Genomic DNA, 22,212 nt, shown 5'->3' on the forward strand with positions numbered 1-22,212 from the left:
AGGTGGCAGCCTCATGCTGTGGGGATGCATTTCTGTGGCTGGGACAGTTAAAAAAAAAAAAGTTAATCCCCTTATTGTTCCACAATGGGGAAATTCACTCTCTGCATTTAACCCATCCCCTTGGGGAGCAGTGGGCTGCCATTGTGTAGTGCCTGGGGAGCAGAGTGAGGTTGAGGGTTTTGCTCAGGAACCCACAGTTGAGGCTGTGGGGATCGAACCAGGTATTTGTAACCTCCTCAGAGCACAAGCGCACCGCTCTAGCCACTTAGGCAGACAATCCCGGTCATTTTGATCGTCAGTTTTGATTTAAAATTGGATGAAACTAAAAAAGCAGGGCGATCCTTGATGTAGGCTGTTAGAGACAGCAGAGCCGTTAAAACGTGGAGCAAAGGTTTAGCCAGAGATACGATGAAAATATTTTAAGGAGTTTGTGACCCAGAGGTTAGAGCAGCCCGTCTGGTCTTGGAAAGGCTGTAAATTCTCTAGTTCAAATTCCACAGACATCCATTCTGGGTCACTCAGTGAATTGCTTAGCCCTAGAATGCTATTTGTGCACGGCACTATAAAAACGTGCACAATAAAAACCCACTTCTCCTAAAGGGTTGGCTTGAAAACTAGAAGACAAATTTCTTCATAATGTACAAATCAAACAGATGATTTTCATTATTTAAGCCTTTTCATGTGTTCAAATGGGTCAATCAAACTCCAGACATATCTTTAACTTGGGAATAGTTGTGGCAAGACTTACATTTTCTGTTCTTAGATGTTATCCACTTCCTCGGAGCTGGAACTCTTTTGTAAAGAATAGGAAATACTTTAGTATCTGATAGAAATGAACCATACAAGGCTTACAACTGCATTTGCTGCACAAAGAGGCAAAGTATTTACTCTTAGACGCTGGATCCAAACATACAGTATCCTGTTCTTCACTGTTTTTTGTTATTAAAAGATTATATGAATCATGCAATTTTCCCTCTAATACAACAATATTGCATGTTTGCCACATTAAATCCCAATAAAGGACACTGAAGAGTTCAGTTATAATGTGGTAAATAAAGCTTCGATTGCTTTTGTTAGGCACTTGTCTGACATTTAGACTCTCACTGACCAGCAGCATTGAAGCGGGAGTCAGGCGAGATATAACTCTTTTTTTCACCGGGCTTTAAGCTGTTTGTTACATGTTTTCATCACCACAATCCTGACAACAGAAGCAGAGCTTCATCCCAGTGGAAATAGCGTATTGTTATCCGCATTTTCCAACAATATCCCAGCCACTGTTCACTGTTCCACACGTGGTTATGATCAAAGGCCACTTTGCTGTCGTGCGTGTCGTGTTCATGCACGCGGAAGGTGACTTCTCCAGGCTAACACATGATGTGTGCATGTTAAGACCCTTAGGTGTGTGTGTGTGTGTGTGTGTGGGCCTTGGGGCAGCAACATTGGATCTGTCCCTCACCTGTCAGGCAGCCCTTAAAGTGTTCTCCAGTTGCTCTTCAGGGTGCAGCCAGCCACGGCCGCATCCTCGTGTCAGCCGAGGCTACGTGACTGTGCCTGCCGGGCGCTCCGAAGGCTCGCGACGTGACAGTGGCAGACACTGACTGATACAGAGCGGGAGAAAAGAGGGAATGAAGGCGCAATAGGCAGGGAAGAAGATGTAGCATGAATAAAGAAGGTTTGGCAGGCAGACGGAGGGGAAAGGCTGAGATCACTATGACTCATAATTCACATGTATTTTTCACTGTCAGCTGGAGAATAAAGAAAACATAGAGTTGGTTGACATTCAGGCTTGATCATAAAGAACTATCACAGAGGAGCTCAGAGAAAGAAGGGATTTTTTTCGGGTGTGTGCTGTGGGATGTGTGTGCGCAGATGAAAGGCTCAGAAATGGAGTTGAGAAGAGTGAGGGGTGATGCTGTCAGATAATGAAAAGGATAATTTAGATCTGTTTCCTCTCTCTTGCTCCGGCGCCTAATGAGCCCTAAGCAGTGCAGAGTCACTGCTCGTAGTGCCGCCGCAGGAAAGATGAAACAGGTAGAGAGTGGGGGGCGGTGGGGGACAGAGGCTCGGAGATGAGAGGACTAGGTACAGGAGTGCAGCAGATGCATGGGGGGAGAGGACATGCAGTCAGAGGGAGAGGCTGAGGGAGGGTGTGCGCAGAGATAAGGAGAGAGAAAAGACCGTTGCAGACTTTGCTTCAAAGGCTGCCAACTTGCACAGCCATGAAGGAGCCATAAAGTCTAAGGCTGCTTGGTGTGCCGGACTTGCGGAAAAGCCTGCCATTTTCAGGTCACACTCTCTGTTCTCAGCTTATCTGGTCCACCCACAGGCTTTTTCTGGGAAAGCGGAGTAAAGTAGACTTGGGACTAGACCGGCTTGGCCTAGTTTTTCTCTCCTCCTTGACCGAAAGCATGTTTTGACCCTTCCGTCACACAGCAGGTTGAGGGAAATAGACCTCAGAATACAGCACCGTATTAAACAGGACTCTGCATGGGAAGTAGCTTGTTGTAAACGGCAGCACGCTTAATGAGCTTTTTAGCACCTGTGTGGCTCAGACGCTGCCATTTTTTTCATCATTATCCTGCAGAGAGGGGCATTTTCATCTCTGTAATTGGGCAGAACTGAGTTCTCTGCAGACATAGCGAGGAAACATGCAAAGATATGATGTTGGCCTCGCTGCTTGATAAATTTAAAGTTAAAAAGCAAACTGTGCTCTCGGCAGATTATCTTACATACAAACTGAATGGTCCGAGTTTACAGTCAGAAGCTTACATTGGGTAAACCTAATATGGGTTAAGGCTTCATTATTGAAAAAAATTTGTGCAATGAATAAGGTTTGTATTAGATTTTTAAAAAGCTGAGGAGCATAACTTTTATTTAATCTGGGCTCTTTCAATGTGACTCTTTCTTTTCTATCACTATTGATAATTGCCAGAATTTGTCAAAACCTTTTTTATGGCACATTTCAGGCATTCAAGTCGTGGTCAATGAATCGTTAAGAGGGTCATGGTCATGATGGATCCAGATACCTAATGTTTGCCTACTTAAAACATTCTAAAACCAACATGAATGCCATTTTGGGATCACTATCTTTGGTGACCAGTCCTGTGAAACATATCCTCTGCATACCTTTCTTTATTTTGAAAGCCTCTATATGAAGCATATTTATGGTAATTGTGTCCAAAAAAAAAATCTAATTTTTTTCTTATCTGACAATAAAATATTTCCTCAGAAGGTTTGTGGTTTGTCCATGTGAGCAGCTTCTCAATAGTGATATCTGATCCAGTATATAATCCAATATATAATCCACCTAGAAAAAGAACAGCCCAACTGCATCATTAGAAAGATTTATTTGACATCTTTACAGATTTATTGACTATGTATACTTCTGACCTTGTGTGTGTTTATACTAGCCTCCCTTCCTTACACTATCTCCCAAACACAATATCCCAAAGTATACTTCTGCGGTGTTTGCATAAAGTCCATTAGAGCCCATCAATGTGCTTGCAAATATTTGTCGATGTCTTTTGTGATACCCTTTAAACCATCATTCCACGCCTATTTGTGTTTGCTCAGCCACTCAGTTCTCTGCATTGATTACCGTGCGGTCCGATTAGTGCTCAAATGCTTTCCCTCTATGCCCGAAGCAGCTGCATGCTTAAAACCCTCTGCACGAACTGTTTTCTTGCAACTGAGGCCAAAACTGCAAACCTGTTCGCTGTCAGAACATCAGTACCACGCTACGCTTACATCTGTTACTCACAAAGATACACAAGAGTCAGTCTGCTCAAAGTATTTTCTGCTCTGTGCTCCCTCTTCTCATCTGCCGCTGTTTCCTTCTCTCCTGACAGGCCTGCGGCTCGCCGAGCAGCTGGCTCGGCGCGAGGATGAGGCGAAGATCCGCCATCGTCTTGGACTCTCCCTGTGGGCCAGTGGGAATTTGGAGGAGGCCCAACATCAGGTAAAGCATCTTTCTCTCTCTCTCTCTCTACTTCCTCTGAGTCACCTTGACTCATTTCCTCCTTACATCTCCTTGATCTGGACTCCTTCCAGCTATTCCACCCCCATGTAGTTAAAAGTGACCTCCAATAAGCCCACATCTGTTGGCTTAGAGGTTGGCTACGCTTACAAATGAGAGGTGGAGTTAGATGTCCAAACACATAAAAGGTGGGAAATAAGCTCTCAGTAATAACCTTATGGTGATAGAAGGAGCCCAGAGGTGCTGAAGCAGCAGGAGAGGAGAAGAAAGGGAGCATGAACACTGCTGCTGGCAGTATGCTAAGGATTCTATAGAGCTGGTAAACGCTATCATCTCAGTAGACAGGTGACAGATGAGTGAAGATTTTTTTAGATCTGTGAGCATTGTCACTGGAGCCCCAAACCTCTGTATCATGCACACATGCACTCCTCTTCAGCCCACTGCCCACCTGGCAGGCATGGAATATCCCCTTAAACATCTTCCTCTCTCTCTCTACAGTCTGTCCACACGGTGCAGCTCAAGATTTAATTTTTTTTTTCTTGGCTCGCATATGCTCACACAAGCCTGACAGCCAGCCAGCCGCGGTGGCTGTCACATGTGTCTGTAGGGATGGTTTTCAGCTGCTTTCATTTTCAAAGATCTAGCCAAAAAAACACTTTTGTTTTGATACACATGCGTAAATACAATCATAGTGACCCAGATAGCTTTTTTGTTTCCTGGTCTCTGCATCATACTTTTCAAAAAGCAACTTTGTCTGTTTGCAATTATCTGAAATAAGAGCTGGGAAATCAAGAGCGAACCGAAGTAGTGACCAGAGCAGAGCCTGTTTGCTCATGTGTGAGTCATATTGAGGAATTTGTGTTCAATTAAAGCAAAATATTATTCTAACATCCAGAGAAACAAATCATATCATATTGTTTTTACATTTTTTTTTATATATTACAGTGTCAAACCTAAATGTACTTTATGTTTTGTTTTTTTTCCTCTATGATAGAGCAACAAAAAGTAGTAGTAGTATTTGTGAACTATTCCATATAGGCCTGATTAGGGGAGCTGTGGGCTGCTCAGTGGCGCAGTGGGTAGCACTGGTGCCTTGCAGCAGGAAGGTTCCGGGTTTGTTTCCTGGCCCAGAGTCTTTCTGCATGGAGTTTACATGTTCTCCCTGAGCATGCATGGGTTCTCTCCAGGTACTCCGGCTTCTTCCTAACAGTCCAAAAACATCACTGTTAGGTTAATTGGCTTCTCTAAATTCTCCTTAGGTGTGAATTGTTGTTTTTCCTGTTTGTCTCTGTGTTGCCCTGCAATGGAGTAGCGACCTGTCCAGGGTGTACCCCACCTCTCACCCGTAGACAGCTGAAATAGGCACCAGCACCCCTCACGACCCCACTTGGCATTAAGCGTGTAAGAAAATGGATGGATTGGGGAACTGCCTTGGTAGGTTACAGCTGTACTCTTTTGAAATTCAGACAATTGGTTGAAAAAGGGTCTAAAAATATCCAGAGCTTGATATATTGTGTGGTAAAGGTTTAATTAAACACATTAGGATTGTGTTTAGTGGCTTTGTGATGTCTAATGACACCTGGTTGCAGTAGATTTTGTTTAGCTTTGCTAAAAAAAAAGGGACTAAATAAAAATGCCTAGTTGTTTTTAGTATTACTTCCTACTTAGTGTTGGTGTGTCACATGAAATGGTCTATCACCTTGGCTACGTTCACACTGCAGCCTGAAGTGACCCAAATACGATTTTTTGGCCCATATGTGACCTGGATCTGATCTTTTCATGACAGTCTGAACAACACAGATTTCGATTTTTTCCAATGCGACCAAGGTCACTTTGCTATGTGGTCCTGAATCTGATACGAATCCGATCTTTTCAAATGCGACCTGTGTCTAAACGGCCGGGTCACATTCATCCGACCTTAACACCATTAATACGTGACAAAGGTCACTATTCTGCTTCTTGCTAAACAGAAGCGGCAAAAAAAAACAACAACCATGGAGGACGGTGATGTGGAGAGCAGTATTTTTTTAACCATCTTGAAAAGATTGAGGTTTTAAGGTTTGGAAAGATCGCTAGATGCGCTCCAGCACTACATCCATGTTTATTTCCATAAAAACGACATCATTGCGTCCTCTACTGGGACACTTAAGCTGTATAAATGCAGTTTACACAGATCACATACAAGTCACATATATTTGGAAATGTGAATGGCAATGCAAAAAAAATCGGATTTAACAAAAAAAAAAAAAACGAAATTGAGCATCAAGGCCTGCAGTGTGAACATAGCCATAGATTCCTAACACTGTAGCTTCTTAGTATGTTGTCCTTGTTGTAACTGGCATTTCTTTCTTTTTATTTTTTCTCCGTTGCCTGTCATCCTGTATCTCTCGAGGTAAATCAGTGGTGGAAAGGACACTTCTGTCCTCAGAGTATAAATCAAATGATTATTCATGAGCTGGACTGTCGGTACATATAACCTTGGTAAATGACTTGGTTTTTTACCACAGCTGTACAGGCCTGTATTCAGATTCCAGAAGCAAAGTATCAGCAAAAAATTGGGAGTACCTGAACTTATGTTGCTCGTTCTCTGCATATTTAAAGTCTGTTGTCTACTATAGCCCCATCTGTGAGCCTCTGTGATTGACTAGTCCTGATTCTAATCAGCTATTTCCTCAGCACCTACTCCCTCTGAGATGGGCTAACGTACGTATCACTGCGACTGTGAATCAATAAATTGTGCCTCCTTAAATATCACTGGACTACTGTAGATTAAGCCTGTGTGTCTGATTGTATCTGCTACAGAGGATGAGACCTCCCCCGAGAGGTTATTTTAGGGAGAAAAAAATCATTAGAGGTATGCATGTAGCAAGTTCTGCTTCCATTACTGATTAAGCTTGACATTGATATTCACTCTACATGCCAGATAAAAGCCGCATTGTGTCAGTGACAATGTAGTGCAATCTGAATTGGTAGTTGTTAGGCAAGCTGTTAGGTCATAAGTTATGTAGACTTATTAAAGAAAATACTGATAATTTGGAGATTTTCTCTTAAAATTTAAAAATTGATCTCTTGAGAAACCATCTTCTCTGTTCAGATAACCCAAACACCATTTTTCTGGGGGAATATTACACAATTGTCCCCACTCACCTAAGCTCCAAATATCAAGATGTATGTTCATCCCAACAGCTGCATTTCCATTAACCAACAAATTGCTTAAATAGAAATCAGGGTAAAAAGTAGCAAAATGGAAACACTGCATTTTCTAAAAAGAAATGAACTACAATTTGTAATTAAAATTTTTTTAGTCTTGATGAGGTGGTTTTTACGGTAAGTTGTATAGAACAACTGCTATAGAAACACTTTTTTCGCATCAGATGAATCCCCTGATCTACTACTACTAGACCTTACCATTGTGTGAACAAACATATTCCCATACACTTCTAATCGTCTTTGTTATTTCATGGAAGTGCAGAAATTGCAAAAATGTGCATTTTTTTAAATTAGCTGAATATCGACACATTTTCATTTTGAAGGTTGAAGGTTGTTTAATGAGAAAAAATTTCATTCCCAAAACATCTACGGTTCCTGTACTACTATTCATGACCCTCTGAATCCAAACCATACATAAGAACGCTCACACAGCTTCAGATGTTTATTGACTATTTTCAGTTTAAATGCTATTTTTTTTTGCAGATATTGAAGTGTAATGTTTTACTTACTGTAAATCTATGTGTTGGTTATTTCACTTTATACTTAAATTATAGATTGTTTGTTTTTTTCCTTGATCTGTAACTTAATTAAGGCAGTTCTTGTTAATGGTGGCCTGGGAAAATACCCCCATCTGCCCGTTAAATCCCCCTTTGCTCTTTGTAGTGTTTAAACATCATAGAAAAAAAACACACCTGATTAAATTCAAACTACTTTTTCAGAATGTTTTGTTGGCTGTTGTTTGGTTTAGATAAATTAAAGAAAATTGAATGTAGAGAGAGTTTCCTAAAAAAAAGAAAAAAAAACACTGCATGAAAAGAACAATAAAGTGGACACTCAATCTACAATAAACACAAAGAAAGCAATAGAAAGGTGGCTACAAATTACCAACATTTTTAATTTGATGACTTATTGCACCTAAAAGATAAGGTCACTTAGGTGGTTAGTCTTATAGCTTACATCAAAAAACAGCCATTTGACTGGAAAGATTCACCAGTTGACTTTCGTTTTAAAATCAAATCACAGATCAGGTTATTGATTTCCCTCACATTTCAAGCTTAAAATATATTTGGGATGTTTACCTTAAAATTACTGTGATGTCAAAGAAAAAAACTTTCAGAAGAATCCAGAGAAAGTTTGGGACAATCAAGCAGTGTTCATTTAAATTTAGAAACATTGAAGCCTGAAGTTATTTTCTGCCAACAAATCAAACAAAACACCTTAGCATCTTGTTGAGTTCTACCAAAGCCTTCACCTGGATGCTACACATATCCTGACATCTCATCTCTTTACAAAGTCATCATAGATTAAATCATGGCTTTCAGAAAAGAGTTTGGGAGGAGTTGTCTTATATCATGTACCATATACATGTTTAGTTAAAAACCTATTTGATAAAGCATTAAACACTCTATTATGCACCTTAATGGCCTGCCATACTTTTCTTAGGAATTGTAACTCACACCACAGCCTCTCACATTGCTGTGAATGCAGCACATCTGGGCTTGCTTTCCTTGTCATCTGTGATACTGGAAATGATCTGCCTGGAAGAAAGATGCTGCAGGGAATTAGTTTCATTCAAAGGCGAATGTTCACATCCCTAACAGATTGACGAGCCACAATCAGCCCAGAGCCCCATCAGTGAAATCATCCTCAGACGAACCACTCTGAGCCGAGCACTAATGCGGCAGAACTCTCCGGTTCCTCGTCGTTCCCCTCCCTCTCCCTCTTATTCTCTCTGACATACTTTCCTGCATGACCTTGGCATACGCCACATCAGCTAGAGTGAATCTGTGCACAAGTGCTCAGAATAAAATTACTTACCTTTTTCATCCTTTTACTTATGAGAGCTGCAGTTATCCTAAAATGAATGTTAAATACTTATCAGTAACCTTTTTTTGTTTTGAAGCTTTTTGTGCCGTGTGAACTATGGTCAAGAGGTGTTTTTTATCTCTCTGCTTGCTCTGGACTCCTGGAGAGCAGTCCTGTAGCACTACCAGCCATCCAACTGGGCTGCTATAAGTGCAAAAATAGGAAATCAATAAAGGCTCACATGAATCAGCACTCCTGATCAGCTCTACTGGGTTAGACTGCCAGATGCCCCGCCTGTCCATTGTCCACCTCCTTTCCTCAACCTCACAGTCGGACACCGTTTCGTAACACAGCCTGGCTTTTAATCTCTCAAAGCATTTATCTTACTTATAGGTAATATTTAGCATCATGTTTTTCTAGAGCCAGATGCAGGTAAATAGATGAACAGGTTTATGTGTTTGGCAGTCATTCACCAGATACTGTTAGTTCAGAAGGGAGGCAGAATTGGAAAGAGGGTTGAAAAGTGATGACCTCTAAGGTGAGATGCTGCCATCTAGTGGCTAAATTCCATCCTCAGCTTGTAAAATGAAACCCATATTCAAAGGTATTGAAACCTTACTCAAAATCCATTTAATAGAGAAAGATGACTGCTAATGTGTTATGTGTAGGTTTGAATATAAACAAACATTAGTGGATGTCTGTGTTGTGCCTAATCCACATCCTGATCAATGGTATAACTATTGACTTTTTCTAAATGTACATTTCCGCTGTGATAAACCATTCATGGTGCTCTTTACCCGCAGCTCTACCGGGCATCTGCACTGTTCGAGACCATCCGCCACGAGGCCCAGCACAGCACCGACTATAAACTCTCCCTGTTTGACCTGCAAACCTCCTGTTACCAGGCTCTCCAAAGAGTCCTTGTCAGCCTAGGTAGGTCAAAAACATGTTACGCTTCTATGTAGCTGCTTTTGTTGTTACATTTATCATTGCCTCTTTTATTTATTAATAACAATTGACTCATTCACACCTCAGGCCACCATGACGAAGCCCTTGCTGTGGCCGAGCGGGGTCGCACACGAGCCTTCGCTGATCTCTTGGTGGAGCGACAGACAGGTCAACAGGACTCGGACCCCTACACACCCGTAACAGTCGAGCATATCTTGGACACAGTCAACAGTCAGAGAGCTTTGGTGCTGTATTTCTCAATGGCAGCAGGTTATTTGTACAGCTGGCTTCTGGCTCCAGGGGCAGGTAAGAATTAACCTTGCTTGGTATAATTACAGTAGAAACATTTCAATTACAAATGAGCACTAAACTTTTCTGCAAAAGTAAAACAATAAACACTTATTAGAATTTTCTTTTCCCGGGTGGATCATCAAAATAAATGGTCCTCCTAATTGTCAATCATTCTGGTGATATGTTTACGTAAGGCCGTCCTACATGCTCCTCCCCAGTTAGCTATCTTTTCCTATGCATGCGCACTTTCACGCATGTGGTGAGCTATGATTACAGAGAGTCATGGAAGCTCACCTTTCTCACTGGGGTTCTTTGAAAATGGCCGAGGGTCGTAAGAGAAAAAGTGTCTACTAAGTGTATGAGAATAAATGAAAGGCCTCAGAAGAGGCAGATATATCCCAGAACGCTTTGCGCGGAGAGCTCTCCTTGCTGTTTGGCATAATAACAAAGATGGTGCTGGCACCTCCTCTAGGGAAGGAGGAGTTACATGACCAACAGGGAGTAAGAAGCATTGATCGTCCGAACGGTCCATTATTTTGATTAATGGGGAGCAGTGGGCTGCCATTGTGCGGTGCCCGGGGAGCAGTGTGGGGTTAAGGGTTTTGCTCAGGCCCTATGCCCTAACCAATAGGCCGCCACTCCCCCTTAGCTGAGTTAACCGAGTTCACTATTAAGTCCGCAACATAGTCCCCGCTCTATATAGTGATTGAGGGATTTAGGGATAAGGGCAGATGTTCGGACACAGTAAGCTTTTAAATCGGGCTTGTGGAGAAATGGGCTCATGCACGCTCTTGCACACGTTTAATAGGCGTTCCCTCAAGGGTTATGCATGTGCATTTTTTTTTTAAGTGGAGAGAGCGGGTCTTTTTAAAAATGTGCGAAAATCCTCCACTGTACTTTAATTATGTGGCTCGTATAATGCAAGAAAAGTGTTTCCGTTGTAGTTTTGCAAAAAAAAAAGCTATTTATTTCACCCTAAACAATTTAATCATGAACTTTTTTTTTTATTATTGTTTTTTTTTTTCAAAACTCGTCTGTTTCCATTGAAGCCAAAGCTACAACCTTTTCTTAAAAACAAATTTTTCACAAGTAATACAGCCACAGAACATTTAGAGTGATGCGTAATAAAACTATTTATTTTATTAAAGAGGGGGGAAAAAAGTAGAAATACTTGTACTCCTATTCTTCTGCTTTATGCGGGACTGGGCGCGAGGGCAGCAGTCTCAGCAGAGACTTCCAGACTTCCCTCTCCCCAGACACCTCCTTCAGCTCTTTGGGGGGAAGCCCAGTGCAGATATAGGATGTGTTTGAATCTGGTGGGGACGTTTCTTTTCAAAACCTCTGAAAGACCTGGACCTCTTGGACTGGGTATTTCCAGGCCAAAAGAGTCCGGCTATAGATTTTAACAGGTCCTGCCTACTCCGACCGTCACCACCCCTTTACAAATAATCAGTGATGGCGGAAATGCAACCAGTTGGCAAACAGGTTGGAAAGAGAACTCTGAAGCATGCCACCTAGTGGCCTGGAGGATTCAAACTTAGAGCTAGCTCATGTGAAAAATACCTGACATCATCAGTAATCTAAAGACCCCACAAATCTGGCTTCTCTTAAAAAGTATCAAGAAGGCAGCGGTTGTTTAAAAGCATCAGTAAAAGACTGGTTTGATATGATTTTGTTTTATCACTGACCAGAAAGATATGTGGTCAGAAACAACAGTTTCAACATACAAAATGCATCCAGCTGACAACCTGTGAAAAGGTTCAGAGCCGTTCAACCTGACAGTGTTTGCATTGGATTGCAAACATGTTGGTCTCTAGACATGCAAAGCTGGTTGGATCGTGCTCAAAAAGAGCTGCAGCTCTAACTACAGCTGAAAGTCTTTCTATAGTATTACTTTTAATAAATATTCATACCACCGTCATGAAATCCTGGGACTGAAAGTTCACTGAATGGAAAACTGCTTAAATGCTTGAGTATCTATGAATACAACATTTAATTTCATATTTAAAGGGGAATCTTTTGTTGTACATAACTGTAATTTAATGGCCACACACACGAAATAACTTGAATCAAATCAAAGCAGAAAAAAGGCCCTGAAGGCTTCCTTTCAGGTGACAGAGGGTGAGCAGATCAGATCTGACACCAAGTGGCAGTGCCACCTGCCTCTCCCATGTTAGGCTTCGCCCCCTGCCTTGCTCTTCACCCTAGAAATCATCAGCGAATGAAGCGTATTAACTAATATGGACACATATTGTAACATGGCCAAACCTTACTAACAACTTACCATAAGAATAAATATATTAAGATTTCTCTCTGGATTTCCATAACAAGGCAAATCTTTGCACACTTCCTAATTTCTGTATGTTTTAAGCAAAACAAACATGCCTAGATATCCAGGTGAAGCCCTGCTCCCCCCTTTCGTCAAATTTTTCTTTAACTAAGGCAACAGAGAAAGATCTGGGTTAATTAAAATGCATGTCACATGCCTCCTGTGGCTGCCATACTGTTAGCTCTACTTTAGTCCCTTTTGCTGCCGTTGTAAGGAAAGGAAATGAGAGCAGTGACTCATGTCCCAAGCCACAGGCCCTCAACATTTGATCAAGAGGAGCTCCAAGGCAACCAGCTGAACTTGACCCCCCGGCGGTAGTCTCGTAAGCAGGAAGAACACCATAGAGAGCAGTGTAGCTCTTCAAAGCGTTAAATATCACCCCAGGCAAAGAGAGTGCCACTTGCTCGCTAATCGCCTGTCTGTCACTTCCTGGCATCCCCTGGCATCCAGCTGGCACACAAACATGGCCAGCTCTAAAGAGGTCCATCAATAACAAAAGGGGGTTTAAAACTAAGATTTCTACATTTGTGTAAAATGCGCTTAATTCAAACCAAAGCGTCTGCATGCAGCAACTGGTAGTTGATTATTTTTTTGCAGGTTTGCAGATCTGACACATGCGAACACACACATAGCATGCAGTCCATCCCAACGATTTCCTCCCGCTTGAAACCGATCTAGCAGGCGGCAGATGGCAGAGACAGCCTACCCTTATCTTTTATTGAATATTTGTTTGTTTTATTCATTTGGTTTCACAGATGCACTGCTGCAAATATCCTTACCCACAGCTCTCAGTTTAAATGATCAAACATTTCCTGGTGTAGTGAACGAGTCACAGGAAAAAACATAGAAAGAGATGGCATGAAATGAAAAAAAAAAAAATTCTTGTTTGGTTCTGTCGCCCTGATTTTCACAGGAATCCTGAAGTTTCATGAAGTTTACCTCGGTGAGGGTGTGTCGGAAGGGGGGTCAGACTTCCAGGACGGGGGTAGTGGTGGGATGGTTAGCGGCTCTTCGCTGGAGCAGCACATTGCGAGCGCTCGGGAGGCCCTGGGAGTGGAATCCTACTACAGCAGGTAGGATGCTTGTATCTGAATGAACGATTAACCCTTCCCTGGGATCAGAGCCTTATGTTTTGCATGTTCAGCCTTAGGACTTGGGGTGTCCCAGTTCTTTTTGAGTAATAACCTGAGGGCAAGTGTGTTGGTCTTTCTTCTCATAGAAACTGGGAAAACTTGAAAAACTGTGTTATATTGTACAATTTACCTTTCACAAGCAAAGAGAGAATTGAATATTTTTTCTTTTAAAATGTAATATTTTCTCTAAATGTTCAATCTGATGTATCTAAGCTCTGCGCTCTGCTGAAAGTGAGAATTTAAAGTAGCAATTATATACTTATTTAAAGGATCACTATATAAATTACATAAAATGCATTCTAAAACAAGTAAAGTAAAGAGCAGACATCTTCCCATCCGCAAAGGAAAAATCATGTGCTTTTGCTCTTTTTTTAAAAAATGTTATAGAGGATTTTCCAGCTAAAACTAGTGTGGCCATCTTTGTTTTACTTCAACCTTCCGCCTCTGGTTGTCGTAGTGATGTCATACACGTCTCCGCATTTCATTGGTTCCAAACATTTCTCTAGGTAAATATGTATTTTATGATAAAGCAGCTACACAAATTAATGATGAGACACGAAGAATTAAAGAAGCTTAATAAAAGGTGACTATTTTTGAAGTTCCCTGATTGTTTCAGCATTTTTTTTTATATGGCATCAGCTTTCATTCTTTTCATCTCAGGATAATTAAACTTGTAGGGGGAATTACCCTATACAGCAAGGGTTTTCATTTGACGAAAAATAAATAAATAAAAAAATATAAATAAATGAATAAAAAACAAAGTTGAAAAAAACATTTTTCTTTGTAGTTGACAGATTTTTATTTATTTATTTGTTACTGTTTTTGGGTCAGGTTGGAGTGCATAAAAGTGCATAAGCAGAGAACAAGAGAGAATCCTTATTCATTTATTTTTTTTTTATTTTAAAAGCTAGTTTCCTTTAACCTGGCATAAGCCAGATTGATAGGTATAGCTCAATTTGAATTCAACATAGTATCGATCTGCTAAGGCTCCGGGGGAAAGTGTTGGCAAATGGGAGGGACATTTAGTGCAGTTCCTTGAGCTGATTGGGTAAGGGTCACTAAGGGGCACATGCCTCCATATCGAGCAGCATGGGCGGTTCTAGACAGGGGCCAACGGGGGCCAGGGCCTCTGTACTGTAGATCAAGTCCTGGCCCCTGTTATGGCCCCTGTACTGAAGACATAACACTCAAAGAAATTCTAATGATGATATGCGCTGAAACAGACATGGTTACTGATAGATCCTTTGGATCTATTTTATTTTTTTCTTTACAAATTCTGTTTTATTAACTGTTTAAAAACATAGCATAAGTGGTATTGAGATAGGATCCCAGTTTTCATCTGCTAAATGTNATTTTATATACTCTAATAATCCCAGAGGGAAATTACTTCTCTGCATTTAACACATCCCCTTGGGGAGCAGTGGGCTGCCATTGTGCGGTGCCCGGGGAGCAGTGTGGGGTTAAGGGTTTTGCTCAGGCCCTATGCCCTAACCAATAGGCCGCCACTCCCCCTTAGCCGAGTTAACCGAGTTCACTATTAAGTCCGCAACATAGTCCCCGCTCTATATAGTGATTGAGGGATTTAGGGATAAGGGCAGATGTTCGGACACAGTAAGCTTTTAAATCGGGCTTGTGGAGAAATGGGCTCATGCACGCTCTTGCACACGTTTAATAGGCGTTCCCTCAAGGGTTATGCATGTGCATTTTTTTTTTAAGTGGAGAGAGCGGGTCTTTTTAAAAATGTGCGAAAATCCTCCACTGTACTTTAATTATGTGGCTCGTATAATGCAAGAAAAGTGTTTCCGTTGTAGTTTTGCAAAAAAAAAAGCTATTTATTTCACCCTAAACAATTTAATCATGAACTTTTTTTTTTATTATTGTTTTTTTTTTTCAAAACTCGTCTGTTTCCATTGAAGCCAAAGCTACAACCTTTTCTTAAAAACAAATTTTTCACAAGTAATACAGCCACAGAACATTTAGAGTGATGCGTAATAAAACTATTTATTTTATTAAAGAGGGGGGAAAAAAGTAGAAATACTTGTACTCCTATTCTTCTGCTTTATGCGGGACTGGGCGCGAGGGCAGCAGTCTCAGCAGAGACTTCCAGACTTCCCTCTCCCCAGACACCTCCTGCAGCTCTTTGGGGGGAAGCCCAGTGCAGATATAGGATGTGTTTGAATCTGGTGGGGACGTTTCTTTTCAAAACCTCTGAAAGACCTGGACCTCTTGGACTGGGTATTTCCAGGCCAAAAGAGTCCGGCTATAGATTTTAACAGGTCCTGCCTACTCCGACCGTCACCACCCCTTTACAAATAATCAGTGATGGCGGAAATGCAACCGGTTGGCAAACAGGTTGGAAAGAGAACTCTGAAGCATGCCACCTAGTGGCCTGGAGGATTCAAACTTAGAGCTAGCTCATGTGAAAAATACCTGACATCATCAGTAATCTAAAGACCCCACAAATCTGGCTTCTCTTAAAAAGTATCAAGAAGGCAGCGGTTGTTTAAAAGCATCAGTAAAAGACTGGTTTGATATGATTTTGTTTTATCACTGACCAGAAAGATATGTGGTCAGAAACAACAGTTTCAACATACAAAATGCATCCAGCTGACAACCTGTGAAAAGGTTCAGAGCCGTTCAACCTGACAGTGTTTGCATTGGATTGCAAACATGTTGGTCTCTAGACATGCAAAGCTGGTTGGATCGTGCTCAAAAAGAGCTGCAGCTCTAACTACAGCTGAAAGTCTTTCTATAGTATTACTTTTAATAAATATTCATACCACCGTCATGAAATCCTGGGACTGAAAGTTCACTGAATGGAAAACTGCTTAAATGCTCGAGTATCTATGAATAAAACATTTAATTTCATATTTAAAGGGGAATCTTTTGTTGTACATAACTGTAATTTAATGGCCACACACACGAAATAACTTGAATCAAATCAAAGCAGAAAAAAGGCCCTGAAGGCTTCCTTTCAGGTGACAGAGGGTGAGCAGATCAGATCTGACACCAAGTGGCAGTGCCACCTGCCTCTCCCATGTTAGGCTTCGCCCCCTGCCTTGCTCTTCACCCTAGAAATCATCAGCGAATGAAGCGTATTAACTAATATGGACACATATTGTAACATGGCCAAACCTTACTAACAACTTACCATAAGAATAAATATATTAAGATTTCTCTCTGGATTTCCATAACAAGGCAAATCTTTGCACACTTCCTAATTTCTGTATGTTTTAAGCAAAACAAACATGCCTAGATATCCAGGTGAAGCCCTGCTCCCCCCTTTCGTCAAATTTTTCTTTAACTAAGGCAACAGAGAAAGATCTGGGTTAATTAAAATGCATGTCACATGCCTCCTGTGGCTGCCATACTGTTAGCTCTACTTTAGTCCCTTTTGCTGCCGTTGTAAGGAAAGGAAATGAGAGCAGTGACTCATGTCCCAAGCCACAGGCCCTCAACATTTGATCAAGAGGAGCTCCAAGGCAACCAGCTGAACTTGACCCCCCGGCGGTAGTCTCGTAAGCAGGAAGAACACCATAGAGAGCAGTGTAGCTCTTCAAAGCGTTAAATATCACCCCAGGCAAAGAGAGTGCCACTTGCTCGCTAATCGCCTGTCTGTCACTTCCTGGCATCCCCTGGCATCCAGCTGGCACACAAACATGGCCAGCTCTAAAGAGGTCCATCAATAACAAAAGGGGGTTTAAAACTAAGATTTCTACATTTGTGTAAAATGCGCTTAATTCAAACCAAAGCGTCTGCATGCAGCAACTGGTAGTTGATTATTTTTTTGCAGGTTTGCAGATCTGACACATGCGAACACACACATAGCATGCAGTCCATCCCAACGATTTCCTCCCGCTTGAAACCGATCTAGCAGGCGGCAGATGGCAGAGACAGCCTACCCTTATCTTTTATTGAATATTTGTTTGTTTTATTCATTTGGTTTCACAGATGCACTGCTGCAAATATCCTTACCCACAGCTCTCAGTTTAAATGATCAAACATTTCCTGGTGTAGTGAACGATTCACAGGAAAAAACATAGAAAGAGATGGCATGAAATGAAAAAAAAAAAAATTCTTGTTTGGTTCTGTCGCCCTGATTTTCACAGGAATCCTGAAGTTTCATGAAGTTTACCTCGGTGAGGGTGTGTCGGAAGGGGGGTCAGACTTCCAGGACGGGGGTAGTGGTGGGATGGTTAGCGGCTCTTCGCTGGAGCAGCACATTGCGAGCGCTCGGGAGGCCCTGGGAGTGGAATCCTACTACAGCAGGTAGGATGCTTGTATCTGAATGAACGATTAACCCTTCCCTGGGATCAGAGCCTTATGTTTTGCATGTTCAGCCTTAGGACTTGGGGTGTCCCAGTTCTTTTTGAGTAATAACCTGAGGGCAAGTGTGTTGGTCTTTCTTCTCATAGAAACTGGGAAAACTTGAAAAACTGTGTTATATTGTACAATTTACCTTTCACAAGCAAAGAGAGAATTGAATATTTTTTCTTTTAAAATGTAATATTTTCTCTAAATGTTCAATCTGATGTATCTAAGCTCTGCGCTCTGCTGAAAGTGAGAATTTAAAGTAGCAATTATATACTTATTTAAAGGATCACTATATAAATTACATAAAATGCATTCTAAAACAAGTAAAGTAAAGAGCAGACATCTTCCCATCCGCAAAGGAAAAATCATGTGCTTTTGCTCTTTTTTTAAAAAATGTTATAGAGGATTTTCCAGCTAAAACTAGTGTGGCCATCTTTGTTTTACTTCAACCTTCCGCCTCTGGTTGTCGTAGTGATGTCATACACGTCTCCGCATTTCATTGGTTCCAAACATTTCTCTAGGTAAATATGTATTTTATGATAAAGCAGCTACACAAATTAATGATGAGACACGAAGAATTAAAGAAGCTTAATAAAAGGTGACTATTTTTGAAGTTCCCTGATTGTTTCAGCATTTTTTTTTATATGGCATCAGCTTTCATTCTTTTCATCTCAGGATAATTAAACTTGTAGGGGGAATTACCCTATACAGCAAGGGTTTTCATTTGACGAAAAATAAATAAATAAAAAAATATAAATAAATGAATAAAAAACAAAGTTGAAAAAAACATTTTTCTTTGTAGTTGACAGATTTTTATTTATTTATTTGTTACTGTTTTTGGGTCAGGTTGGAGTGCATAAAAGTGCATAAGCAGAGAACAAGAGAGAATCCTTATTCATTTATTTTTTTTTTATTTTAAAAGCTAGTTTCCTTTAACCTGGCATAAGCCAGATTGATAGGTATAGCTCAATTTGAATTCAACATAGTATCGATCTGCTAAGGCTCCGGGGGAAAGTGTTGGCAAATGGGAGGGACATTTAGTGCAGTTCCTTGAGCTGATTGGGTAAGGGTCACTAAGGGGCACATGCCTCCATATCGAGCAGCATGGGCGGTTCTAGACAGGGGCCAACGGGGGCCAGGGCCTCTGTACTGTAGATCAAGTCCTGGCCCCTGTTATGGCCCCTGTACTGAAGACATAACACTCAAAGAAATTCTAATGATGATATGCGCTGAAACAGACATGGTTACTGATAGATCCTTTGGATCTATTTTATTTTTTTCTTTACAAATTCTGTTTTATTAACTGTTTAAAAACATAGCATAAGTGGTATTGAGATAGGATCCCAGTTTTCATCTGCTAAATGTTTTTTTCCAAGACAAATGTAAAAAAAAAATACTCTACTTTTTACAGCTAATTTTAACTGTTTTTCTTAAATTCTAATTCAGATTTTATAGAAAACTGTAATTTCAACTTAAATTAAGTTAAAAAAAAAAGTTAAATTCCTAAATTCTCAATGTATATTGACCTATTAAGACATTTAGAATTTTTATGAAACCTAATTGAATAGAAATTTCACTTTATGCAGCTATCTTAATTTATTTGAATCTCTTGGCCTGTTTTTTTATTTCATGCTTTTCTGAGCCCCCACGAAAACACGCTGGCCCCCTCCTGGCCCCCCTGGTACATTTGGTCTAGAACCGCCACTGTCGAGCAGACATCTTTCCATCCACAAAGGCAAAAATCATGTGCTTTTGCTCTTTTTTTTTCAAAAAGAAATAGAGGATATTCCAGCTAAAACTGCTGCAGCCATCTTTGTTTTGCTTCAGCCTTCCGCCTCTAGTGGTCGTAGTGATGTCATTCACATTTCCGCATTTCATTGGTTCCGAACATTTCTGTATCAAAGCTAATGCATTTGTTGCCTTCTGACCAGAGGTTTGTGAATTCGCACATCTTCTGACAATTCATCCTACTTGCAAGGAAAAGTTTACTTTATATTTTTGTATAATTGCCTTTAAAACTCACTAAATTTTTAGAGTATCTTTCTACATGCTTCTTACAATATGTTGCTGGGACTCCTGACAGAACTGGGATAGCAAAGTCAGGCTTCTATTTGCCAATCAATCTTCTTTGGGAACAAGATGTTTGTTCTAACTTATTTGGCAACAAGCTTAGGATTATCAATCATTTAGAGAACCTGTTCTCAGAATCAGAATCAAGTTTATTGCCAAGTAGGTTTGCACTAAAAGGAATTTGACTTGGTGTTGATGATGCAGACATATTAGATATATATATACAGAATCTATAGCTATATACAATATAAAACATACAATTTTTCTGCCTAATGTAAATGTACAGATGTAGTTCCTTGAGATTTAGCTTTCTCATTTCCACATTATGTTTTTTGCATATGAAGTTATTATTGGAAAGTGTGCCGGATCCTTCTCTAGAAAATTGACAAATATCAACTAAACCTTAAACTTGGTTTAACTCCTCTAATATTGTGTTGAATTTTTATCGTAACTCTTTAGTGTCAAGTTTGATTAACCCCACTTTCACTAAACTCATGAGGCACATTATCCGCAATACACAGACCTGAAGGACTTCCACCATGCTGGAAAAAACCTTTCTATCACACATGAAGGGTTTTGTTTTTAAGTCCTGACCTTTAGTATATTACCGTTTAGAATAGATTCTCTTAAACATAAAAAATTATGTACATTAAAACTATATTGGGCTGCATTGGACAACTTCTATGGGTTCATTTCAAACTACTTTAGGGTCTAGACCTGGACTACAGCTCTCCATTTGAGAATCTCTCCACTTAATCCATCTACTTTAATTAAATAAATGGACAAATACTCTCCTCTCATTCTGTTTTTTTTTTTTTTTTTTTTTGCAACAACTCCTCATCCAAGCTACTGCTAGGACAGGCATGGACACAATTGAGTAAATAATAATGCAGTTTAAACATTTTATCTAAATCATTTGCTCATTGCTTTATAGAATGCTGTATCACTCATTGCTTTTTGAAAACACAGGTGTAAAACTCCTCATTGTATCATTGGAATATTGAATTTTAATGAACTCTCAATCACAGATTAACATGCTTTATTTGTAAAAAGTGAAATCAAATGATTTTCTGTCCAAGCTGTAGCCAAAATGTAACATTTGTATCCTCAGAGCCAGTTGAATGGTCATTTTATCATGCTTCTGTGTGTAAAGAGTCTTATTCTGCGCCACTGAATTCTTGGATGACAGGCTCCCCACCACCTGCCTGAAAGAGTCCCCCTCCCTGCTCCGAGGAAATAAATGAGATGGAATAATGGCTCTTTGTATTGCAATGGATGGTGAGTCCGCCTGACAAATAGTGCATCAGAAGTGAAGCAAAAGATAAAGGGGGTTACTCTGAGAATCAGAAGCAGTAAAAGACTGAGAAGAGGCGATAAAATCAATAGGAAGGAGTCAAAGAAGCCAAGGTTGGTAAATAAAGACCAAACACACGACAGGGGAAGCAGCCTGAGGGAGATGGAAGATGCAGCAGTGTGGGATTGAAAGTTAAAGTCGCCCACTGTCATCCGTTTTGAAGCTTCTCTAGTTGGTATTTGATGCATAGTGCCCAGCTGGTGCGCCCTGTGCCTTTCTCAAACGCCAAAGCAGCTTGGCCCTCCTGCACCATTATCAGCTCATTTTCTACTCCAAAGGGAAGTTGCACACACACCACTGTGCCTGGATGGGCACAATATGGCACCACTTACCAGCCCATTCACTATCTGGAGTGCAGACAAAGGGACTGCTTCACTCTGAAATGACTGGAGACTTAAGTGAATGAGGTGGAAGTGAAGTGGTAAGAGAATGTGTGCAAAACAAATACGGACAAAGGGAAGTGAGGCTTTTTTGACATAATCTCTTATTGTTGCCTTAATTGAAAACCTTCAGTTTGATGCTCATTACATCCAATAACAATGTGATTAAGCCAGTGTACCACAAAACCAGACAGACAAGCAAACCAGGCAGACAAACAGCCTGCTAGATTCCAGCAGCCCACCTTGACATGTTGCCACTGGGAATGCCAATGTTCTTGCTGATGTTTTTGGTGTTTTTCCCTCTCACACCATCAACATCTACTACACACGTCACTTCTAACACTAGGCTTGTCCCGATCCGATCCACGTATCGGATCGGGACGCCGATATTGGCAAAAAAA

At 40.7% G+C, this 22,212-nt stretch overlaps 1 protein-coding gene across 1 annotated transcript in view; it reads left to right on the forward strand.

The window, feature by feature from the left end:
- Positions 1-22,212, forward strand: part of LOC107100936 (tetratricopeptide repeat protein 28-like) — a 199,990-nt gene that overhangs the window by 160,460 nt on the left and 17,318 nt on the right. The window contains exons 9-12 of the mRNA XM_015399630.1: positions 3,849-3,958; positions 9,796-9,925; positions 10,028-10,246; positions 13,474-13,633. Coding sequence (XP_015255116.1) covers positions 3,849-3,958; positions 9,796-9,925; positions 10,028-10,246; positions 13,474-13,633 — 619 coding nt within the window. The remainder of the gene's footprint in view (positions 1-3,848; positions 3,959-9,795; positions 9,926-10,027; positions 10,247-13,473; positions 13,634-22,212) is intronic.

Source organism: Cyprinodon variegatus, unplaced genomic scaffold (genome assembly GCF_000732505.1).
Source record: "Cyprinodon variegatus isolate N-32 unplaced genomic scaffold, C_variegatus-1.0 Scaffold1030, whole genome shotgun sequence".
NCBI classification, from domain to species: domain Eukaryota; kingdom Metazoa; phylum Chordata; class Actinopteri; order Cyprinodontiformes; family Cyprinodontidae; genus Cyprinodon; species Cyprinodon variegatus.